General features: G+C 37.2%; 2 protein-coding genes, 1 non-coding gene and 1 pseudogene across 4 annotated transcripts in view; all 4 read right to left on the minus strand.

The window, feature by feature from the left end:
- The window catches only part of LOC107461399 (disease resistance protein RPV1), a 76,128-nt gene that overhangs the window by 13,749 nt on the left and 38,336 nt on the right, over nucleotides 1-24,043 (minus strand). The gene's annotated exons all lie outside the window — the stretch shown is intronic.
- Nucleotides 12,316-13,843, minus strand: LOC107461341 (uncharacterized). The gene is made up of 3 exons (XR_008002082.1): nucleotides 13,121-13,843; nucleotides 12,768-12,979; nucleotides 12,316-12,624 (listed from the first exon to the last, which is right to left on the minus strand). It is a non-coding gene; the product is annotated as an uncharacterized LOC107461341 (transcript).
- On the minus strand, nucleotides 15,436-18,919 carry LOC127741133 (TMV resistance protein N-like; annotated as a pseudogene).
- On the minus strand, nucleotides 19,112-20,633 carry LOC127741134 (xanthine dehydrogenase 1-like). The gene is made up of 2 exons (XM_052252796.1): nucleotides 20,298-20,633; nucleotides 19,112-19,585 (listed from the first exon to the last, which is right to left on the minus strand). Exons 1-2 carry the CDS (start codon nucleotides 20,313-20,315, stop codon nucleotides 19,259-19,261), a joined length of 345 nt encoding a protein of 114 aa, XP_052108756.1. The 5' UTR covers nucleotides 20,316-20,633; the 3' UTR covers nucleotides 19,112-19,258.

A 24,043-nucleotide genomic window follows, 5' to 3' on the forward strand; every position in this document is an offset into this window, starting at 1 on the left:
GAAGATAATACAGCATGCATTACTCAACTTAAGGGTGGATACATCAAAGGTGATAGAACAAAGCATATTTCTCCCAAATTCTTCTTCACTCATGATCTTCAAAATCAAGGGACAATTAATGTCCAACAGATTCGCTCAAGTGACAATCTGGCAGATTTATTTACAAAGTCACTCCCAAAATCCTCCTTTGAAAGATTGGTACATGAGATTGGGATGCACCGATTTTGAGACATTAAATGATGTCGGCAAGAGGGGGATCCTGTACTCTTTTTTCCTTGGTCAGATTTTTTTCCCATTGGATTTTTCTTGACAAGGTTTTTAATGAGGCAGTCCCCATCACAAAGGATATTGTACTCTTTTTCCTTCACTAAGGTTTTTTCCACAGGGTTTTCCTTTAGTAAGGTTTTAATGAGGCAATAATCATAAATGGTCATCCAAAGGGGAGAGTTAAGATAAGCATGTGGATGACCACGTTGGTTTACCTTCTCCATATTGAAGGAACCTCTCTCCAAGACAATCAAAATAAATGAAGGTTGAAATAAAAACATTCTCATGTGTATAAATAGTAGTAAGATACGAGACATTTTACATATTTACAAAAGCAAATGCAATTCTCTCTCTCTTTACTTTTAATACTTCTTTCTATCTTTATATATATACACATTACAACATATAATATTATTATATATATATATAAATCATTATTGAGCTAATTATTTTAATGCTAGAGTCTTCTATTTATACATCTTTATTTTATATTTAATATATCTTTTATTTATTTTACAACAGGAATTACTCATTTTTTTGGTTAAATGCTGATCAGATTTTAATTTTTTTTATTGATTAAGTGCGGGCCAAATTTTAATGAAAGTGATGGAATTACTCACTTTTGTTTCACATGTGTTTGAAGTACACACAAAAATTATATTGCCAAGGCATTCGTTGATCTCGCTTGATACATTTATCGTTTGTAAACCACTGATTAACAAATGAAATTCTAGTAGTAATGTAGTATACAACTATACATAAATCTCTGCACTCTTTCTGTTTTTTCCTATATATAAAATGAAAAGCATATTTGCGTGAGATTACTAATCAAGGAGGTTACAGAATCCACCAACATTTTCACCACAGCCACATCTTTTTCGATGGAAAAATTTTTGCCCTATGCACTTCATATTTATAACATAATAACTTTCTCAATGCATCTTCATTTGCTCAAAAAGAAAAAGGCTGCTGGTGCTTAAAATTTTATTTTATTAGATAGAGATATTTTATAAAATTATTGCATGATTTTGCAGAAAAATATGCAAATGACGGTTATAATGATATTTTGAATGCTATAACAGAGAAGATAAACATCACGATATATCCTGGTTCAATCCCAAAATAGGATCTACATCCAGTCTCTACCACAACAAATGGTAGAACTTTTCACTATAAACAAATTCAAGTTACAAATACCAATTCAAGCCAAATACAAAAACAAATTTCTCAAATGCCGCTCATGGTTTTTTCTTGATGTTCTCACATCCGAGCATGACAGAAATTGATACTCACTTTCTAAGCTCTCTCTTTCTTATAAATAAAATAACTCATATCAGGTAGCTATCCTAAAATAGAATGAAATGATGAAGAGATGAAAACTCTTAAGAGAAAAAAGATAATTGCACAATATCAGTCAAAATATAGTTTTTCGTTCCTTTTTTCTTTGAACATTGCAAAGTTTGTACATTTTCTGCCTATTTTTGACAGGCTGCTCCAACTGTTTCCTTATCATTGAAGGTGCTCTTGTTGAATTTTGATTGATCTATCGGTCTTAGCGAAATTCTGTTCTACATCATCTACTTCTTCTTTTGATTTTCTATGAGGATGGTGTCTTCCATGAATTCAGCTTTCGTACTGATGCAGAGACCACACCTCGTGAAATCATTCTTGACCAGGTTCCCTTGCTCTCCAAATTGAGCTTACTCCAACTTGGCTTCAATTTGTTTATTGCTGCACCAAAACAAACACATTATAACAACTCATACAATTTTTGCTCAGCACACATTAACTCAACCATAAATGTATGCCATCACAAAGTGAGTTAAGCCCCATTTTGGTCCCTGAGATTAATGAGTTGCACTGATTTAGTCCTCCAAATCCCGATTGCACTTAATTAGTCCCCCAGATTCGAAAAAATGCACCACGTTAGTCCTTAGCCATATTTCCGTCACTGGAGGACTGACGCCGTTAGTGACATGGCCAAATATTGCCACGCTGGACACTAGGAAACGGCGTCGTTTCTAAATTGGCGCTAAAAAACCCCTTTGAGTGATGTCGTTTCTATGCGATGGAAAACAAAACGTTGGCCTCTCCCTCTTTTGTCTCCACTCTTCGTCTTCAACTCCTCCTTGAGTGACGCAGAGGAAAAACGTCTCTCTTCCGTTACTCACTGAAAATAGGAACGAGTAACTGCAATAGGATTCCTGGAGACTGCTGGATCACGAGTGAACACTGTACAGTTGTCTGAGGAGGTACTTTGTCGCTACAAGGAGCTTCTGTTCCATCACCGAGGTTAGTGCAGATTTTAAAATTTTATTTTTTCAAATTTTAGGGAATGCGTTGATGGTTGTTGATCATAGTTTATTGCTTTGTATATTGTTTTTACCTAAGGTTTGTAGTGGAATTTGGGCTAAGGTTTTATTTCGATGTTGTCTGCCACTGTTTTTTGGGGTTTGTCTTCATGCTTTGTTCCGATGGTGGATAAATGTGTTTTATTTCGATATATCTCTCTGTCATGTATGAATGTAGTCGATGAAAACTATCTTAAAAGGATCATTGTGTGGAACTAGTGCTGAATTTTTTTTTTAAATCATGCAGATGGATGTGCACTTAGATATTATGTTCCACCATGGGGGAAAGTTTCAGAAAGATAAAAACGGGATGACTATATATTCTCCTGATAAGAAGGCATGCGTTGGTGACATTGATGTAGATACTTTATATGTTTTTTGGGTGAGAAATTATTATAAAGAACTAGGATATGATAGGATAGGAGAATGTTGGTGGCATGTGCTCGGGAGGATTAGACATTGGGCTAAGAGTTCTGAATTGTGATGATGAGTTGAGAAAGATGTGTTTCATGGGTGAAAAGAATAATGGGCTGGTTAATGAAGAAGAAATGAAGATGTACCTGATCTGTGCAGCCTATTTTGGATGAAATTTTGAATCTTTTTGTGAATCATACTTTTTGTTTTGTAGGTTTTGTGGGCTGAATATTATGGCAGTAGACTTTTAATATATTTGAATACAATATGACAATAAGACGCTCTGTGTCCTTTAGCTAAGGTGTATTTTGGAATTAGCTAAGTTGTCATTAATATGGCAGGATTATTGTTACTTTTGTTAAAAATTATTGATATGGTTATTATTATTATGACAATTTCTTCCAGCTTCAATTATGCTACATCAGATGCATTTTTTGCAATTTTTTTCAACAATTTCATTGAATGACAGAAAACAACTAGGAAATTTGAGAAGGAGAATTTTTCTTTCTTCTAATACATTTTCACACTAAACACAGTAACACAAACTCATCTTCAAGCTTTAACTACCAACATAAAACCAACAACAAATACTATAAACAAAGCCAAAACTAAAATGTACATTTTTTTGGGTTCTAACTTCAGCCTCTATCTTCCCAATTCTCCAAGCCAAATCCACCCTAACTTGGTCACCATCCACAGTAGAAATTACCCTTCCTTTGAGGTCTTCTTCTCCAATGTCAGCCCAGACAAACAAACCACACCACCTCTTACCATTAATATTGTAGTTAGGGCACCCAAAGAATGGCTTGTTAGGGTTAGCCTCTGTTGTGGACCACCGAAGAATAGGGCGGCACCCACACCCACACCACTGTGGAATACCCGATGCTCTACTTCGGCTGGAACTCCTTGTGTTGGACCGCATGGAACTCTGGTTTCCACTTGCAATCATGATGGTAAACTCGGAAGGGAGCAGGAGACGAAGAATGATGATTGGATTTTTGACGGTTTAGAATTTCACAAATGAATTCTCGTTGCAAGTATAGTTTCTAAACCAACAATAATCCTTTCATAAAAAAATTTGTTTGTCACAAGTACAAACCCCTATTAATAACCGAAGTATTTAAACCTCGGGTCGTCTCTCAAAGGACTTGCAGGGTAGTGTTCTTGTTATTAGTTATGGATTTATTTATTTTGGGGTTTTAGATGAGAAAAATGAATAGCAAATGTTTGGGGTTTTAGATGAGAAACATGAATAGTAAATGGTAAGAAAACTTTATTAACAAAATGGTCTTGGCAAGGTTTGGTTGTCAAGGGTCTTCATCATTATCACTAGCCACAAGCATGGTAGTTGCAAGGATTAATCTCACTAAGTCATCCTTTAATCAAGTAACAAAGGAAAGTCAAATGAGTAATATCAATCCAAGTCCATAAATCCTAGCTTTCCACTAATTGGATTAATGAAGGCTAGAGTTAATGGCTATCAACTATCAATCAATTGGACACTAGAAACTCAAGAAATCCTAAGTCACCTTCTCAAGCCAAGAACATAGAATTCTACTCTAACATCCTCTCAAGCATTTCATCAAACACTTGGAGGGTAATGAAGAAAGCACAAGCACTTTTATTTGTAAGAATAAAAGGAATCAACAACCAACAATTACAAAGAATTAACAAAACAACAATCAACAACATCACAATCACATGAATTATCTCAAATTGCATTATTAAAAGAAAACAAAAGAACAAAAATATCTCAATTACAAAACCTAGAAACAAAATAAGAGAAATTACAACAAGAGGATAGGGATAGAAAGAAGAACTAAAGTGTAGCAATCATCAATTGAAGGTAGAAGTAGAAGGAGACTTGAATTAAAACTAGAACTATGAGATCCTAATCTAACCCTAATTCCTAATCCCAATTCTAGAGAGAAGAGAGAGCTTCTCTCTCTAACTCTAACTACTTCTAAAACTAAACTATAACTAATGATCAAAAATATGTAAAGTATGTTGATTCCCCTTCAATCCTTGGCTTAAATAGCATCAGAAATGAGTTGGATTGGGCCCACAAGGCTTCTAAAATTGCTGGCCACGTTTTGCTTTAAGTGAACCAGGTGGCAGCAACGGCGCATGCGTGTACTATGCGCGTGCGCGCCACCATACGTGTAGCAACTATGGCAAATCTTATATCGTTTCGAAGCCCTGGATGTTAGCTTTCTAACCCAACTGGAACCGCATCATTTGAACCTCTCTAGCTCAAGTTATGGTCATTTAAGTGCGAAGAGGTCGGCTTGACAACTTTCCGGTTCTTTCATTTCTTTATGAGTTCTCCAACTTTTCATGCTTCTTTCTTTATTCCCTTGATCCAATCTTTGCCTCCTAAACCTTAAATCACTTAACAAACATATCAAGGCATCTAATGGAATCAAGGAGAATTAGATTTAGCTATTTTAAGACCTAAAAAGCATGTTTTCACATTCAAGCACAATTAAAGGAGAATATACAAAACCATGCTATTTCGTTGAATAAATGTGGGTAAAAGGTTATAAAATCCCCTAAATCAAGCACAAGATAAACCCTACAAATGGGGTTTATCAACCTCCCCACACTTAAACCAAGCATGTCCTCATGCTTAAGCTAATAGAGAAACAAAGGGTATCAACATTTATTCAATGTAAATAAACTATATGCAACCTAAACTATATGCAACTAAATGCAAAATGGTTTTACCTACTTGGTTAAAAATAAATAAATCCTCCAAGTCATACATGCACAAGTAGGGTCAAGATCATATAACGATTCATGAATCCTACCAATTCAAATATAAAAATTGAAGTTCAAATAGACTTGCAAGAAGAAAGCTTATGAAAGCCGGGAATCAAGGAGTCGAGCATCGAACCCTCACCAGAAGTGTTTGCACTCTAGTCGCTCGGTGTTTGGGGTTGATTCACTCAATTCTCCCCTAATCATGCTTTCCAAGATTTATTTTTCTTCTAACAATCAACGATTATTCAATGCATGCATACATGTATCATGAGGTCTTTTCTTTAGGTTGTAATGGGGTTAGGGTCAAGGTAGGATCATATATGGCTAGTGGACTTAGGATTTGAATCTTTGATTAACTTAAACTTTTCCACCTAACCTATATAATGACCTATACAATTAAGTACTAATCTAACTACCCATTCCTCACTTTTTCACATACTCATGAATTTTCTTTTCATTTCACAACACTTATGCATTGATTCTTATTGAGCTTCACTTTGGGGCATTTTGTCCCCTTTATTGCTTTTCTTTTTTTTTCTTTCTTTTTTTACATACATTTTCTTCTCTTTTCTTTTCTTTTTTTTCTTTTTCACTTTTATTTCTTTTTCTTTTCATTTTCTTTTTCTTTCAAACTATATACAAGAACATCAATGCATAAGGTCTATACATTTAATCAATACATGAGTATGTACCCAATTCCCCAATATAAAAATACAAAACACAAACACCCTCTTATCCCAACCAATGTCCTAAAATTTTCCCACTCTTGGATGACACTCACACTCACTAGCCTAAGCCAATCAAAGATCCAAATAAAGGACATTCATTGTTTTCCGTTTTAAGGCTTGTAATGTGCTAAAATGAGAACAAGTGGGTTAAGCGTAGGCTCAAAATCGGCTAACAAAGGAGAGTAAAAGGTAAGGCTATCTGGATAAGTGAGCTAATGAAATGATGGCCTCAATCATATAAATGCATGAATACAAGGGATAATGGGACATATAGATTCAAACAAATCAAAGATTACAATCATAAAAAGAGAACAATTACACGCAAGAAGGAAAATAACTGGTTATAAGATGTAATCACACCATTAGGCTCAAATCTCACAAGCTTGTGTTCTTAGCTCAAAAACCATGTTCCAAAATAAATTCTTTCAAGCAAGTTCCACAAATTTTCTTTTTCAAATTGGTAGGGTGCCCTAAAACAGTTTCTTGGAAAGAAAATCATCACCCTAACCAAGTAGTCCTAATAAGAAGGAAGTGGTAAACATATGTACAAATTCTAACTAACATGCAACCTATCATGCAATGCAATAGCTATTCTATCAAAGAAAATAAAAATTTTGGTGTTGAAAAGGAAATTGTTACCCATGGAGATCGGTCGGACGACCTCCCCACACTTGAAGATTGCACCGTCTTCGGTACATGCAAAGAAGAGTAGGGTGGACGGGTTGCTACAATTGATGAGCTCCTCAAATGGTTGTGCGGATGACTTGTTTGTTGCCCCATTTAAAAACTTTTCCTTTTTCCCTCCTTGGTGGCCAACCTAAAAGGATAGAAAAGGAAAGGAATATTAAGCCTATGACAAAGATATTAAAGCAAATAGGATATAGGCGGGGGCTAATGCCAAATAAAGGTATGGTTCTCTACTACATGGTAGCAAAGCATGTAAAAGAGAAAACAATATGAGCCACGGCATATCAACTAACACTTGATGCAAGAGTAAGGTTAAAGCATGAAAAACATATTGAGCATCAAGATCAAATAAGAATTGACACAAACAAGATTAGTGATAAGTATGAGGGCATTTGGTCCCAACCTAACTCAATGATGATGAAGCACAAAAACAAAGGATAATGAGTTAGGAAGGACTAAAGCACTACCTTGTGTGTGGAACAAAATATTTCAATTAATGTTAAACAGGTCACAAAGCACCAAGATAAAGCAAGAGAGTCTCAATAATTGAGTATAAGAATTCAACACCATTATTGAAATGACTTAAAAAAACGAAAACATGCTACAAAAACTAAATGAAAATGGGAAGAGTAGAAGTATGCTAATGTGATAAGCAAAAGAAAATGGAAGGGGAGAAAAAAACTCTTTTTTTTTTTTACCGACGCGTGCGCGTCATGCACGTTTACGCGTCACTGGGCATATTGGTTGAAGGACGCGTACGCGCCAGGTGCGCGCACGCGTGCATCGAGTTAGGCCGGAGGCATAATGTCGGCCCAAGTCTGGCACAACTCTCGGGTAAAAGTACCAGGAGTGTGGATCGTGCAATTGATGTGCGCGCGCACAGTGTGCGGGCGCGTGCATGCCAATTTAAGATCATGTGCGCGTACGCGCCAGGTGCGTGCACGCGTGCATAGACTTGTGCCTTAGGCCCAATTTTCGCACAGTGCAGGCCTAACTCTCGGGTTTTTGGCTGGAGGTGAAATTTTGCATCCACGCGTACGCGTACAGTGCGCGTCCGCGTGGATGGTCGAAAAATGCTCAGGTGCGCGTACGCGTTAGGTGCGTGCACGCGTGGATGGTGTTCTGTTTTTCAAAATTTTTCTAAGTTCTTGCACCAATCCAAGCATTCCAAACCTCCAAGCAACTACCAAAACACCCTATACTATACTACTAACTAAACTCAATAAAATAATAAAAACAAGAAATTAAACTAATTCTACCAATATTTACAAAAGATAAAAATGAAAATGAGAATCTACCTACAATGGCAACTCAATTCACTTATTAACAAAACTAAAAGAGTATGGAAAGAGTTTACCATGGTGGGATGTCTCCCACCTAGCACTTTTATTTATTGTCCTTAAGTTGGACTTATGGGGAGCTTCTTATCAAGGTGGCTTGTGCTTGTACTCATCTTGGAACATCCACCAATGCTTGGTCTTCCAATAAGTTCCATCATTCAAGATTAATAACTTCAAGCATGGGTGGAGTTCCTCACAAGCTATGAGCTCCCAAAGGCAATCCTCATGTATTCCGGGATCCCATATCTGATTTCTACACCCATCTTTGAGTTGATTATCATTATTCCACTTGGGTGGCATAATCTTGGAATTCTCAAAGAAGCTTCCAAACAACTTCCTAGACCCATGCAATTTGGTTCCACACCAACCATTGCTCTTGAATTTTGAGCTTACAACCGTCATGAGCTGAGAATGATGTTTTCAACCACTACACAATTCTTTCCTACTCTTAACTCCACAAAGAGCTCTAAGTTGGCCATCATTTTGAATCAAGCCATATTCAAGCGAGAAAGTAAAGCTTAGGGATAAGAATTTTACCCACTTGAATGTTGTGTTGGATGGTGATTTGGGGAGGGAGACCTCCCCACACTTAGACAATGCAAGGTCTACTTCTTTAGGCTCTTCTTTAGTTGTTTCCACCTCTTCACAAGCTTCTTCAATTTCAACCTTTTTTCCTTTTTCACTTGGCTTGGTGTTGTCTTCAATTACTTCATCTTGCCCAATGGGAGGTGATTCAATTTTGGATAGGAATTTATTGATGAATGAATCCATCTCTTGATCAACCTCTTTATATTCTTCAATTTTGATATACACCATGCCAACTTTTTCCTCTTGGTAGCTCTCTTTCGATTTACTCTCTTTCTCATTGCTTACCAAAGGTATGGGAGGTTGTGCACACTCTTTTGTAACTTCAACTTTATGTCCAATGGGAGAGGATTTCATTGTAGAGAGAAATTCATCCATGATTGAATCCATCTCTTGATAAGCCTCTTCCAAGTCTCCAACGATGATATGCCTTGGAGGTTGCGCACCTTCCTCAACATCGATATCAAGCTTCTTGGAAGAGTCCTCCATGATGCTACATTCCCATGGACTTTCAACATCTCCTAAATCTTCAACCACCTCTTCCTTTTCTTCAATGATCATAGGCTCCTCAAATTGTTCCAACACAAAACTTGATTCTCCCTTCTCTACCAGATTGTCCAATTTCTCCTTCATACTTTGCTCTTCTTTAGGTTTTTCGCATGTGGCTATGAAAGTACCTTGAGTGTTCAAACATTTGTAGGCTACAGCGTGCACTACCTTAGTCAAGTTGGTCATAAACTCAAGTGTGTCCCGTTTCATGGCTTCTTGTCCTTGGAGTAACAAAGTGAGAGAATCGTCTACTGGGGCTTGGGGCGGGGAGGAAGGTTCATTATTTTGGAGAAAGGATTCATAATAGAAAGGTGGTTCTTCTTGGTAAGGTTGTGGAGATTGTGTGTATTGAGGTGGTTCTTGGGAGTAATCTTGATAGGGTTGTGGTGGTTCTAAGGGTTCTTGCTCATAATGGTCATAAGAGTATGGTATGGGGGTTTGGTCATACGATGGATATGGATCATAGGGTGGTGTTTGGTAATGAAAGGCTTGTGAGAATGGTTGAAGTTCATGTTGAGGATGAGATTCATAGGCATATGATGGTGGTTGTTGAGTGTCACAAAAAGAGTCATCATAGCCGTTAAATTGGCATGCATTAGGATGGAAACTATACCTATAAGTATCCGGAGGTTGTTGCCAATAGGAGTGATCAATTCCTTGATGCTCCTCCCATCTTAGAGTGTTCCATCCATAATGAGTGTCACCATTGAAGTTCACATTTCCTACAACACAATTCGAACTAAACTCATAGCCAAAATGAGAATTCATAGTGGAAAAACAAATTAAAACTAACAAAATCTAGTAAACAAGCACAAGACAAGCTATTTACAATATTCACATATGTACAATAACCAATAACACAACACCATTGCAAATCCCCGGCAACGACGACATTTTGATGATTGGATTTTTGACGGTTTAGAATTTCACAAATGAATTCTCGTTGCAAGTATAGTTTCTAAACCAACAATAATTCTTTCATAAAAAAATTTGTTTGTCACAAGTACAAACCCCTAAAATTAATAACCGAAGTATTTAAACCTCGGGTCGTCTCTCAAATGACTTGCAGGGTAGTGTTCTTGTTATTAGTTATGGATTTATTTATTTTGGGGTTTTAGATGAGAAAAATGAATAGCAAATGGTAATGAAATTGTATTAACAAAATGGTCTTGGCAAGGTTTGGTTGTCAAGGGTCTTCATCATTATCACTAGCCACAAGCATGGTAGTTGCAAGGATTAATCTCACTAAGTCATCCTTTAATCAAGTAACAAAGGAAAGTCAAGTGAGTAATATCAATCCAAGTCCATAAATCCTAGCTTTCCACTAATTGGATTAATGAAGGCTAGAGTTAATGGCTATCAACTATCAATCAATTGGACACTAGAAACTCAAAAAATCCTAAGTCACATTCTCAAGCCAAGAACATAGAATTCTACTCTAACATCCTCTCAAGCATTTCATCAAACACTTGAAGGGTAATGAAAGAAAGCACTTTTATTTGTAAGAATAAAAGGAATAAACAACCAACAATTACAAAGAATTAACAAAACAACAATCAACAACATCACAATCACATGAATTATCTCAAATTGCATTATTAAAAGAAAACAAAAGAACAAAAATATCTCAATTACAAAACCTAAAAACAAAATAAGAGAAATTACAACAAGAGGATAGGGATAGAAAGAAGAACCAAAGTGTAGCAATCATCAATTGAAAGTAGAAGTAGAAGGAGACTTGAATTAAACCTAGAACTATGAGATCCTAATCTAACCCTAATTCCTAATCCCAATTCTAGAGAGAAGAGAGAGCTTCTCTCTCTAACTCTAACTACTTCTAAAACTAAACTATAACTAATGATCAAAAGTATGTAAAGTATGTTGATTCCCCTTCAATCCTTGGCTTAAATAGCATCAGAAATGAGTTGGATTGGGCCCACAAGGCTTTTAAAATTGTTGGCCACATTTTGCTTTAAGTGAACCAGGTGGCAGCAACGGCGCGTGCACGTACTATGCGCGTGCGCGCCACCATACGTGTAGCAACTATGGCAAATCTTATATCGTTTCGAAGTCCCGGATGTTAGCTTTCTAATCCAACTGGAACCGCATCATTTGGACCTCTGTAGCTCAAGTTATGGTCGTTTAAGTGCGAAGAGGTCGGCTTGACAACTTTCCGGTTCTTTCATTTCTTTATGAGTTCTCCAACTTTTCATGCTTCTTTCTTTATTCCATTGATCCAATCTTTGCCTCCTAAACCTTAAATCACTTAACAAACATATCAAGGCATCTAATGGAATCAAGGAGAATTAGATTTAGCTATTTTAAGGCCTAAAAAGCATGTTTTCACATTCAAGCACAATTAAAGGAGAATATACAAAACCATGCTATTTCGTTGAATAAATGTGGGTAAAAGGTTATAAAATCCCCTAAATCAAGCACAAGAAAACCCTACAAATGGGGTTTATCAAAGAACCAGACAGAAACGGAAAGAAGAATAAGATGATGAGGTCACAGGATGAACTTAGGTTTTAAAAGGAGGATAAGGACCAAAATGGAGCAAATCAAACCTTAAGCCACGTCATATAACCGTTAGTGTGTCCAGCGTGGCAATATTTGGCCATGTCCCTAACGGCGTCAGTCCTTCGGTGATGGAAATATGGCTAAGGACTAACGTGGTACATTTTTTTGAATCTGGGGGACTAATTAAATGCAATCGGAATTTGGAAGACTAAATTAGTGCAACTCGTCAATCTCAGGGACTGAAATAGGACTTAACTCTCACAAAGTTTATTAGTTTCTTACTTCAACAGAATTAATAATAAGATGATAAACTTATACCAAATCTAACAAAGGGCACGGGCAAGCAAGCAGGAGCAACACGAAGAAAGATAATGAAAGACCTTCCATTTGGGTGTAAGACAAGGCATGGAGCAAAAGTAGCTGATTGAAATAAGAAAAAAAAACCATTAAAATAGAAAAGGTAAAAAATGGAAGGGAAAGATTTCATCATTCTCAAGGTATGATCGTTGAATTAACAACACAAGCTTCAATAGAGAGATGTTAGAGACAGAAAGCATCCTTACAAGAATGGAGTTGCACAACCGAACTGTAGTAAATTGATAAGTCCCAGAAGAATCATTAAATGTCCCTATACATGAAGAACAAAGAAGAAGAAATTAGGGGAAAAAAAAGACGAAAATTGACATTGTATACCCATACTATATGTTCCCAAAAGTAGGCATCGAGTAGAGTGGTGATGAACAGTGTGAAAAGAGAGGAATCAGTTTTGTGTTTTCTGCAATAAGAGTAGGAGACACAGAATTTGAATGAGGAATAGAAATTTGGAAATTAAAAAAAGATTACATAGGAGAGAATGAATATGATGTTGGAGAAGATGAAGTGGGTTTAGGATATAGAGAGATAGCAAAAGAGTTACCTGCTTTAAGATGTTGAGTCTTTGCGAATCCGTTTCCTATTGACATAGATGTTAGGGATGTGGGAAATGGAAGGCCAAATGTGGGGGGTCCTTCCTCCCTATGCCTTCACCCAACAACGGACAGTTACTGATGGAGAGTTCCCTTAAAGAGCCAGGCAGCCTTATTATCTTCCCCAGCTTAGGGCACTCTGAAATTGATAAGTATTCAAGGGACTGTGACTGTGACACCTCCAGAGATGTCAAATCTTTACGGCTTGCGATTCTGAGATACTTGAGATTTGTGAACGCTGGCAATGCCAAGGATGTAAGTGAATTGCAGCTGTTGTCTATTCTAAGACTCCTTAGTGACTGATGTTGTTGGTGTTGCATTGGGAATTCTACATTCTTGCAATCCTCAATTGATAGCTCTTCCAATGAAGGGGGCAAAGAATCCCCTGGAAATGATATGGCTGATGAGCACTCTGAGATCTGTAGGTGTATGAGAGAGGTTGGTTGGGTGTGGGTCATGGCCTCAATCACATACTCCACCTGCTGCTCTCCATTAACCAATAGTCTCTCCAACATGGAAAGTGGTAGGTCCCGCATTCTTGCTTTCTGTTTGCCATCTATTGTTAATTCGCGTAGGATGGGAGCTCTTGGCAGATAATAACCAAGCTCCTCGCATCTAACAATGTGGAGTGATTTCAAAGACGGAAGGAAAGTGGGCAAATCTCCTCTTAATATAGGACATTTATGTATCCAAAGTTCCTCAAGTTGAGGAAATGGTGCATCATCACATTCATATGACTCCCATTCCCCCCAGTAACTCATATCAGAGAATGAGAGATATTTAAGGGATCGGAAGGGTGTCTTTGGATGATGAGTTGCATCACCCTTATAGAATTCACCACCAATCATATTCACCATATCACAATGTGAAATCTCCGATCTCGTTAGAGCGGGTAACTGTCCAAGTGAAGGAAGCATCATACAATTCCTGCATCGCCTCAGCTCCAACTTAGTAATGTTGTAGTACGAAGAGTGCCCTACCCAATCCGGAAACATGCTACCTCTGTAACCCTTGATGAATAGCACCTTCAAGTCTTTGTGAGGACGTAATTTGTCAAGTACATCTCTTTCACTTCCGGAATTCCAAAACTCTCTATCTTTAAATAATGACCTTGACCACTCCAAATTTAAAGCATTCTGGTGTATTTTCTCATCCATTCTTGCACTTGATGCTTCACCACCATTCTCAACATTCTCTAATTTCGCAAGCGACAATGAGCCATGAAGATTTGCTAGCTCTCCCAATTCTCCAATCCCATTCTCTTCATGTTTGCCCGCAGTATAGTCACTTAAAAATTGCAAATCTTTTAAGTTGCTCATCTTTTTTGGCATATCTACCAAATAAGTGTGGGAAATATCAAGATGACGCAATTTCACAAGATTTTGCATGTTGGAGGGAAGCGTTTTAAGTTCTTTACAGTTTGCCAACTTCAATGTTTGTAAATTGTACAAAGAATTCAAGGACTCGGGCAATGACACGACAAGTGTGTTAGAGAGATTCAAATAGCGCAAGTGGATCAATTCACCAATTGAATCAGGCAATATATCAATTTTAAACGATGCAAATGACAAAACACGTAAGTGCTTCAACTGTGCTAGTAAGTGACAAGTATCAATTCCCTCTTTGTGTTCACGGTATTTCTTGATTTTCAACAGAGTCCTTGCATGACGTAAACTATCACATGCTTCTGAGATCTTTGAGACAGAGTCATTGTCACCGAGATCATATGACAAATGACGAGTTTTAGCATCATGTTTGCCTACATTCTCGACTTCAAAGGTTCTAACAAAGAACTTTTCACCATAGAATCTCGCTATATCATGCATGAGATAGGGCATCACAAATGAATTTTTATAAGCATTCTTTAAAGGTTGAAAGAATGATCGTGCAGCTAAATCATTGAAGTATTTATAACCAACTTCTAAAATGCTTCCACTCTTTGGTTGTTGCAAAAGATCTTCAGCCATCCACAACAATATCAATTCACCTCTATTGAATTCATAATCTTTGGGATATAAAGAACAATAGACAAAGCATCGTTTTAAGTGTGAAGGGAGATAATGATAACTATTTTCAATGCAGGAAGAATCCTACACTCATCTTCAGAAAACTTCCATAGTCTACTGCGTTTTCTTGGATCATTTAGACATTCTTCGCGAACAATTTCACGGCCCATTTCTCGAATTAAGTGATGCATTGACACACAATCATTGGAAATGGAAATAAGAACTTTATTACAAAGATTTGTCAATCCAATAGTTGTGTATCCACAGCGATCAAGAAGAGATTTTATCTGCTCTTTTTCTGTATTTGTATCAAAGAAACATGCAAGTTCCAAAAATATATTTCGATCATTACGATCTAATTCATTATAACTCAGTCGCAATATACTTTGGATTTTTTCATCAGGCATCTTTTCAAGTTTGGCCAGTTCACTTTCCCACTCTTGTTGAGTTTTTCCTTTAAGAAAGGAACCCAAGATTTTCAATGCGAAAGGGAGGCCTTTGCAATAGTTAAGCACTCTCTTGGACAACTCAACTTGTTCTGCTTCTATAGTGCAGTTTTGCTTGAAGGCATTCAGGCTGAAAAGCCGAAGAGAATCATCAGAATTGAGAATTCAATGCCTTAACTTCATGTATATGATCAGCATCCGCCTTAACAAGGACATGCTTATCTCTTGTTGTCACGATGATTCTGCTTCTTGCCCCAAACCATGTATGTCCTCCACATAAATCTTCCATTTGGTCTGAATCATTGACATCATCAAGAACAACAAGAACCTTTGTTCGATTAAGTCTTTTCTTGGCAAAATTAGTTATCCCACCAGGCGTGACAAAGGGACTTGCATCTTCTTCCTTTAGCAGTTTGGAAAGAAGTTCTTTTTTCAAATGTTCTATGCCATATTTCTGAACTCTTTATCTTACATTGTCCAAAAAGCAAAATCTTTCAAATCCATTACAAAATATATGGAAAAGTGCTCTAGCAAGAGTGGTCTTACCAACACCACCCATGCCCCAAAGGCCAATAATAGAAACGGCTTCTGATGCCGTGCACAGCAATGATTCTAGCTTTCCAATTGGTTCATGAATTCCAACAAGACCCTGCATCAGATCACCTTGGCATGTTTGGTTTAACTTTTGTATGACCCGTTTGACAATTTCATCAATGAATTCAGCATCATTCCTACATAACATATGAGGCAAACTTCATATTGTTATTGTTGTTGTTGATGGATCTAAATTATATCATAGAAGAAACAAAATAATCCAGGAAACAAATGAAAGAGAAAAAAGAATAAAACTGACCTGAAGCTTGATGATGGTGAATGCAATCCAGACAAATTGGCAGCTTCCTTGAGAGCATCTCTCCAGATTTGCACCCTGTCTGCAAACCACACCTCATGATTAGCAAGCGCATGGTGATAACTTTCCTTTTGGTGGCGCACCCATGATGTGTCTACATTATGGAAAAAAGGTATTACAATTTGACCATTTTGTTTCCTGCATTCCATTATCTTGGCTAGTGTGTTTGGAAGAAGCATAATCCTGGGAGAATATGATCAAAGCAATTTCTGATTGTTCAATGGCTGCAAGGAGTGAGTGTGATATTTCAGTTCCTTCTCTGAGCATGTAATCCACGTATGTCTTGATGTGCTTGTCCTCTAAAGCCTTGCGCAGATGACTGAGAAAACCACAGCGAGTGTCTGTGCCTCTGAAGCTGAGGAAGACATCATACTTAATAATCTCAGAAGAAGCATGCGCAGCCATATCCTCTTCCTTGCAAAAATTATCGAAGATCACACAAGTACCTGCTTCATCAATGAACATACATATAAATGTTTAGAAATCTTTCAAGCACAAGTCACCTTGTAACAGTACAATAATTGTTGACAATACCTATACAGAATATATATTTAGAAGGATTCTGAATATTTGTTTGAGAAATTTTAAACAGTTCCAATAGGATCTTGTGAAATATTTATTTTGTTTATTAGAAATGTTAAACAGTCTCAATGGTTTATTAATTCCTCGTGCACTTTCTAACACCAGCATTGACATAAAATTTATGCAAAAATAAAATTTCCACAAAACACAATGTACTTAATCATTTTTTCTGAATGAATTTTGCTAAAGCAAAATCTGTACCTCAGCAAATGAGTTGAAGTTGTTCCGTGAAGCAATAGGTTCCATGCGTGCCTTTATCTGCTCACATGCATCTAAAACCGCTGCTCCATACATATCAGAACTCGCAGAAGCTGCTGTTGGAGAAGAATTAGGAACCTGATGTTGTAGCAAGCATGAGTATAATCAGAAACTGTAATGTCCCAAGTTTTTTTTACTACCGTACCCTCTAATTTTATCAAAATTCCTAAATTACCCTTATTCTTTCTTCCCAACCCTAACCCTAATTTTATCCATCCTAACCCTCTTCTAACACATACACCCTGAGAATGAAAGAAAGAAACAGCGAGAGAAGAGAACCAAGACGGGAGAGAGAGAAAGAGAAGGAGGTGCCTTCTTGCGTTGCCGTGCCTTGTGGCTGTCGCTGAAGCATCCATCGTCGCAGCGGTTGCCTGGGTCGTCATTGAAAGGAGCCATTGTTAAGCTTGAGAGAGCGAATGAGGGAGAGAGAGAAGGGAGTTCGCGGAGGAGGAAGAACCGCGACGAGGGAAGAAAGGGGGTCGCCTCCATCGCGGACAAACCATTGCCGTTGAGGCCGCCGCCAAGAAAGAGTCGCGATGGAGGAGCCGTTCACCATCGTCGCGTCTGCTGTTGCAATCAATGGAGGTCGTTGTCAGGGGAGCATCACCGACGTCACCGCTAGTGAACCGTCTTTGGTCTTGCTCAGCCCCACACCCCCCTTCATTCTTGTCTCTGAATCAGCACCATTTTCCCCGTTCTGACTCCATTTGCAAAACTGTAATGCTTCCAACCTTTACTCTGGTGCATTTTGCTCTTTTCTTACATGCTTTATTTAATTGCGATAATGTGTCTCTGTTTTAGTACTATGGTTCTGCTTTTGTTGTGTTTGTGCTGGAGATTATCTTAAGTGCTAGTATTGGTGATATCATAGAACGATTGGAGCTGTTGATGTTATGATTACATCTGCGATCTAGTCCTGGAAGTTGCTGCTACCGTCTAGGTCCAAATTCTCTTTCGTTTCATTCTATTCCAACTTCTCACCTTTTAATTTGGCATTCTGGGCTCGGTCTTTTCGATTTCTTAAGAACAAATTGTGAGTAGACTTTACATTTATAATCGTTAATTATCTTTTTGGTTCATGCTATTCTGAGTTTCTATTTATATTTATAAAATTATTGTCGAAGAACTTTGATTTGAATAATTGATTTACTATAATTGTTAAAAATATGTAATTATTCATTTTATATATTGTAAATTTATTTAAAACATTTGTAATTTTCTTATTCAACTTATATTTGAGTCGGTTAGGTTTGCTTGAGGATTATTTCCCTGATCGCTGATCATGACTCATTTTGGGCGGTAACAGAAACAATACTTCAAGACACAAGAATGAATAATCCAAATGAACCAACAAAAGAACTTTAGGACATTATATTCAACATGTTTATCAACAGAAAGGTTGCAGAAAATCTACACAAGTTTGCCAGGATCTTTAGTTGCTATCCTCTGAAATTAGTTAACCCTCGAATAGAGTAACTTGTTACCTTGTCAGTACTTGTCTCTGATATAAAGACAGAACTTAGGAACTTAGGGGGATGTTGAAAGCGGATGCAGCGATCTGAGCAACTTTCGTATGTAAACATTGCCCCATTTCTACACCCCCATGGGTAACTAAAACAGTTCCATCTGTATAAACATGAACCAGAGCACCTGCCTATAGTAATTAACAACATATTAATTTAATCATCATCACTAATTTGATAATGCAATTCTATCATAAATAACATAGGAATATAAAAGGAAAAAAATCAGATAATATCTCTAATTGACTATTCAACCACATTAAAATCAGAAGAACCAGTGATCACTCTCAGAATTTAAGCCAGATAGAAGCAATCAAAAGTACTAATACAACAGTTCATAGTCATTTTCTGCCTAAAATACATCTTAAAGAGGAAAAAAAAAATTTACAGCAACATTTTGACGTTCAAAGAACCACACCAGTTTTACCAATGTATTTGATATTAGCAATACCTTGTACTTCCCAAGAAAACTATGGCGTTGCCCAGTTATCATCATGTCAACATCTCGGTCAAGTGTGAGCCTCACAGGCCGATTTAACAGATATGATGAAACTGAAGCTGCAGCAGCAATAAAGGCTGACCTTGTCTCCTTCCCCCCAAATCCACCACCAATTCGCTTTGTTTTGTACACTACCTTTGACATGGGGAGACCAAGAACATGAGAAACATATTTCTGGTGCTTCTGAGGGGCCTGCAATAACCGATGACCAAACCAGAAAATTTATGTCGCAAAGATAATACATAACTACAACAAGTACACTTTTATATAGTTATACAAGAGTTTAGTTTAAATTTTTCTTTAGTGTGGGATCACTCAATCAATAATGGGGAAAAGTTTATACATAAGAATATAAATGTAAAAAGATTAAATTAAACTCTTGACAGGGGCATATGGACCCCCAAACCTCTTAACCTGGATTGGATCCGTCCCTAGCAATAACACAATGTTATTTTCACAACTCAGTTGCTTCTTTCAAAGTTCAAGCCATACATTACAGGTAACACAAGTCAACACCATTCACGATACTTAGTTGAAGCTTATTCCCATGAAGATATAATAACAAAAAACTATTGTAAAACTCTAGGCTTATCACAACAGAAAAGGGAAAAAGACCAAAAGTGAAGAAAACACCAGCTCCCACAATCATTTTTGTAACAGAAGAACCATAAATAGATTATCAACAATTTTCCTTCCAGTGTTTGAATTCTTATCATCAATATATACTGATCAGCAGTTCTGAACAGTTAAATATATAAGATCACTTGTCCAGTCATATATTGCGGAATTTTTCCAAAAGGAATTTGATATATCAAAAACAAGCTAAATATTCCATACAAATTGGGGCTTTCAAAAAATAAACATTACAAACCTTAGGCTAAGTCAAAAAAAATGTATGACTTACATGAGTAGATGATATCATATGAACTTCATTTCCACCATCCAATGTCCACACCAAACTGCTATGTGGCTCAAGATAGAAGTGTTCCTGACCTCCAATGTGAACTTCCCCTTCAATTATTCTGTTACATTGACCTGACTGAAAACGGTTTCTCGTATTTAATATATAATATTTTGTGAAAACTTAGGCTAGATAACCATAGGATAGATTGGAATTGTATGTTTGTGTTGAATGCTTAGTAAAGTTTATAAAGGATGTTAAATTAGTATGATAATGGGTTGATGATTGTTGCTTTTGGTTAGTAGTTGATGGTGTAGTGAAAATTATGAATTTTGGAGATTGGTTGGTAATTTAGTTGACATGGTATGATTTGTTGATAATGCATGGCAACGTTAATGATTGTATGATATGAGTATAGTTGATGTGGTAAGAGGATTAATGAATGATGACTTTGATAGTGTTAAATAATGTGAAGGATAATGATTTTGATGTTATGATTGAAAATATTGGAAGAAAATGCATGTAAGGTTGAGGTATGCTTGGTTCTGATAGAATGTGAGGTTATGATGCTGAATTCAAAGGTTGTGGTGCTATTTGTATATTTAGAGGGTTAGTATTGAGTTGAGTTGGTGATAATAGAGGTTTATGAGGTTTTATTAAAAAATTTATTTTTGCCCGAACTTCGGCGACCTATAACTTAGCTTCCAGACTCCCAAATTATTTCAAACTTGTTTCATATGAAAATTGGATTTGTGAAGTTTACGGCATTTGAAGAATGGATGAAAAATATTTTAAAACGAAAAAGTTATGTGCATCGAAAGTTTGTAGTGCAAAGTTGAAAATTCTGCAGCATTCAGCATTTTCGCTATTCTGCATAACTTGTGTACGCGACCACTACATGCGACGCGACCAACCTATTTGGGTTGGGTATCTCGTATACGCGAGCAGAGTGCTTGTGTACGCGAGCATAGAAAATTGTACGCCCACGCATACATGTGACCTTTCAGTAATGCAGTCTCACGCGTACGCGTGACCCCTGTTTTCAGCACACTTGATTTTATGTTTCTAAAACCTAATTTTGAACCTCTAAATCTCTATTTTTACTCCTCAGTGTCCTAAGTCTTAAAATTAATCATAGGAAGGGAGTTGAATATTGAGAGAATAATAATTTGTCAATGAAGAAAGATTGTAAAGGGGGATGTAAGTTAAAAAGTTTAATGGGAAGGCTGGTTCGTAAATAAATATGATTATGGCCCCAGATAGTAGGTAGTGAAAAAGTCCACTTGCTCCAGGTATGAGATGGAAAGAAGAAGTATGAAAACTGAGTTAATTATGAATTTTGGATGAGAGAAAGAGCTCTCAGAGATCTTTTTTCTTTTTGGAAGATACAGGAGCGGAACAATAAACCTCTTATGTCATAATAGATTCGAACACTTGCCCCGGATTAACTTCCGGATCATAATTCGTTAATTGAATTTGAAGATTCATTTTGAATTATTCGATTTTTTAGGTCTTGAATCTTGATTAATTTTTATTTTGAAATGTATCGAAACCCTGTATAGTTAAAAAAAGTGGTATGCTATATTTCCAGGATTGGATTTCATATTTTCTGGTACCTTCAATTTTATGATTGTATTTCAGGCTGAACACAATATTCTTATGCATCCATTTCATATGTTAGGCGTAGCTGGTGTATTCGGCGGCTCCCTATTCAGTGCAATGCACGATTCCTTGGTAACTTCTAGTTTGATTAGGGAAACCACAGAAAATGAATCTGTATAATTGGGTAGTAGCAAGGATGGTGGTTCGTCCCGCTTGCTCTAGGTTAATGTTTGAGATTTGATAACCATGATGATTGATTTAAGCTGAATGAATGTGTGTGCAAGACCCTGGGCAATAGCAAGGATGGTGGTTTGTTTCGCTTGCTCCAGGTCAGAGATTGTGACGCTTGGGTAGTAGCGGAAGTAGTGGTTATTCCACTCGCTCTAAGTTGAGCTTTTAAACACCTGCTTGGGTAGTAGCCGTAGTAGTGGTTATTCCATTGGCTCTGGGTTGAGCGGGTAGTAGCAAGGAGGTTGTAGCTCAAACCCACTTGCTCCGCGATGGGTGTTTCAGTCCATGGTTAACTACCAGGACGTGTCGGGTTGGCTATATAATCGACAAATGATATCATCAGCCATAGGACAGGCATGCATCATATGCATTTGTATGTTTTGATTGCTTGTGCATTAATTGGGCTTGTCAATGTGATTAATTTGCTTACTTGCTAAATTGTTACCTGCTGTATTTGTATTCTACATGTGCTTACTTTGCCTGTTTGTCTGTCTGTGATTTCACTGGGAGTTGGAGGATTGGAGGAAAGGCGGAGAATTGAGGGTTTTGGATAGTATTTAGTCAAGTTTAGGAATACTAGAAAAACCACCCTTATTTATGGTTTTCAGTTTTAATTCTTAAGTTTTATAATTTGAGTGTCGGCATTCTAGGATTGTCTATGGCATTCCCAAGACCTTATATCTTATCTACGTGATACCTTTACCATGCTGAGAACCTCTAGTTCTTACCCCATACTATGTTGTTTTTTTTAGATGCAGGTCGAGAGGCTCCTTGGTAGGCGTCTAGACTTCTGTAGCGGAGCAGTTTCTGGGTTTTATAGTTTATGTTTATAAATGTACTTAACTCTCCGAACAGCTACTTTATCTTGTACGTCTTAGAGGTTTATGGAGAATTAGAGTTATCTTTGTATTTGGAATTTTTGGGGTATGTATATATGTATGTAAATATTCTCCGGCCAGCCTTAACTTCGCAGGCTGAGTTAGGAGTTTGTTATATCATTTTGTAGAGCCTGAGGGACGGACTGACTATGCTTCTGAGCATACTCTGAGTTGTGTTTATGTGGTACTTTAGATATCTGATTGATATACATAGCATAAAGATCATGAGCATGCATTTGGAATTTTGAAGCACTAGACTTGTGATATTGAGATTGATCACCTTAATATCACTTGTTTAGTGTGAACAGGGACCAGATGGCAACTCGTGAACGTGGTCGCGGTCGAAGGAGAGATAGGGCTAGTAACTCGGAACGTGAGACAACTAAGAATAATCCTACGAACTTTATGACTGTCCTGGAGAACATGGCTGTTGCTATGCAAGCTACGGTTGTGGCATTGGGGAATCAAGCCGGTAATGGGAATGGCGATGACAGAGAAAATGGGCCAATGACCTTAGCAACCTTCTTGAAGGTAAACCCGTCCATTTTTAGAAGGACCACGAACTCCACAGAGGCAGATAGCTGGTTTCAGGAGATGGAATGGGTGTTACAAGCACAACAAGTTCTTGAAACTCAACGTGTTGAGTTTGCAACTTATCAGTTAACGGGTGAAGCCTAGTATTGGTGGCAGGGTACGCGATGCCTACTGCAGCAAGACGATATTGCAATACCTTGGAATGCCTTTCAGTTGGAATTCTACCAAAAGTACTTTTCCAATTCGGTCAGGACAGCTAAGGAGCTTGAATTTTTGCAATTGGAGCAGGGTCAAATGTCTATAGCTGAATACACAAACAAGTTTGAGGAATTATGTCGATTCTTCAAGATTTGTCAAGGTGCTTGATGAGCGGATAATTTATACGCTTTTTGACATTGTTTTTAGGTAGTTTTTAGTAGGATCTAGCTACGTTTTAGTATATTTTTATTAGTTTTTAAGCAAAATTTACATTTCTGGACTTTACTATGAGTTTGTGTGTTTTTC

Source organism: Arachis duranensis, chromosome 8 (assembly GCF_000817695.3).
Source record: "Arachis duranensis cultivar V14167 chromosome 8, aradu.V14167.gnm2.J7QH, whole genome shotgun sequence".
NCBI lineage: Eukaryota > Viridiplantae > Streptophyta > Magnoliopsida > Fabales > Fabaceae > Arachis > Arachis duranensis.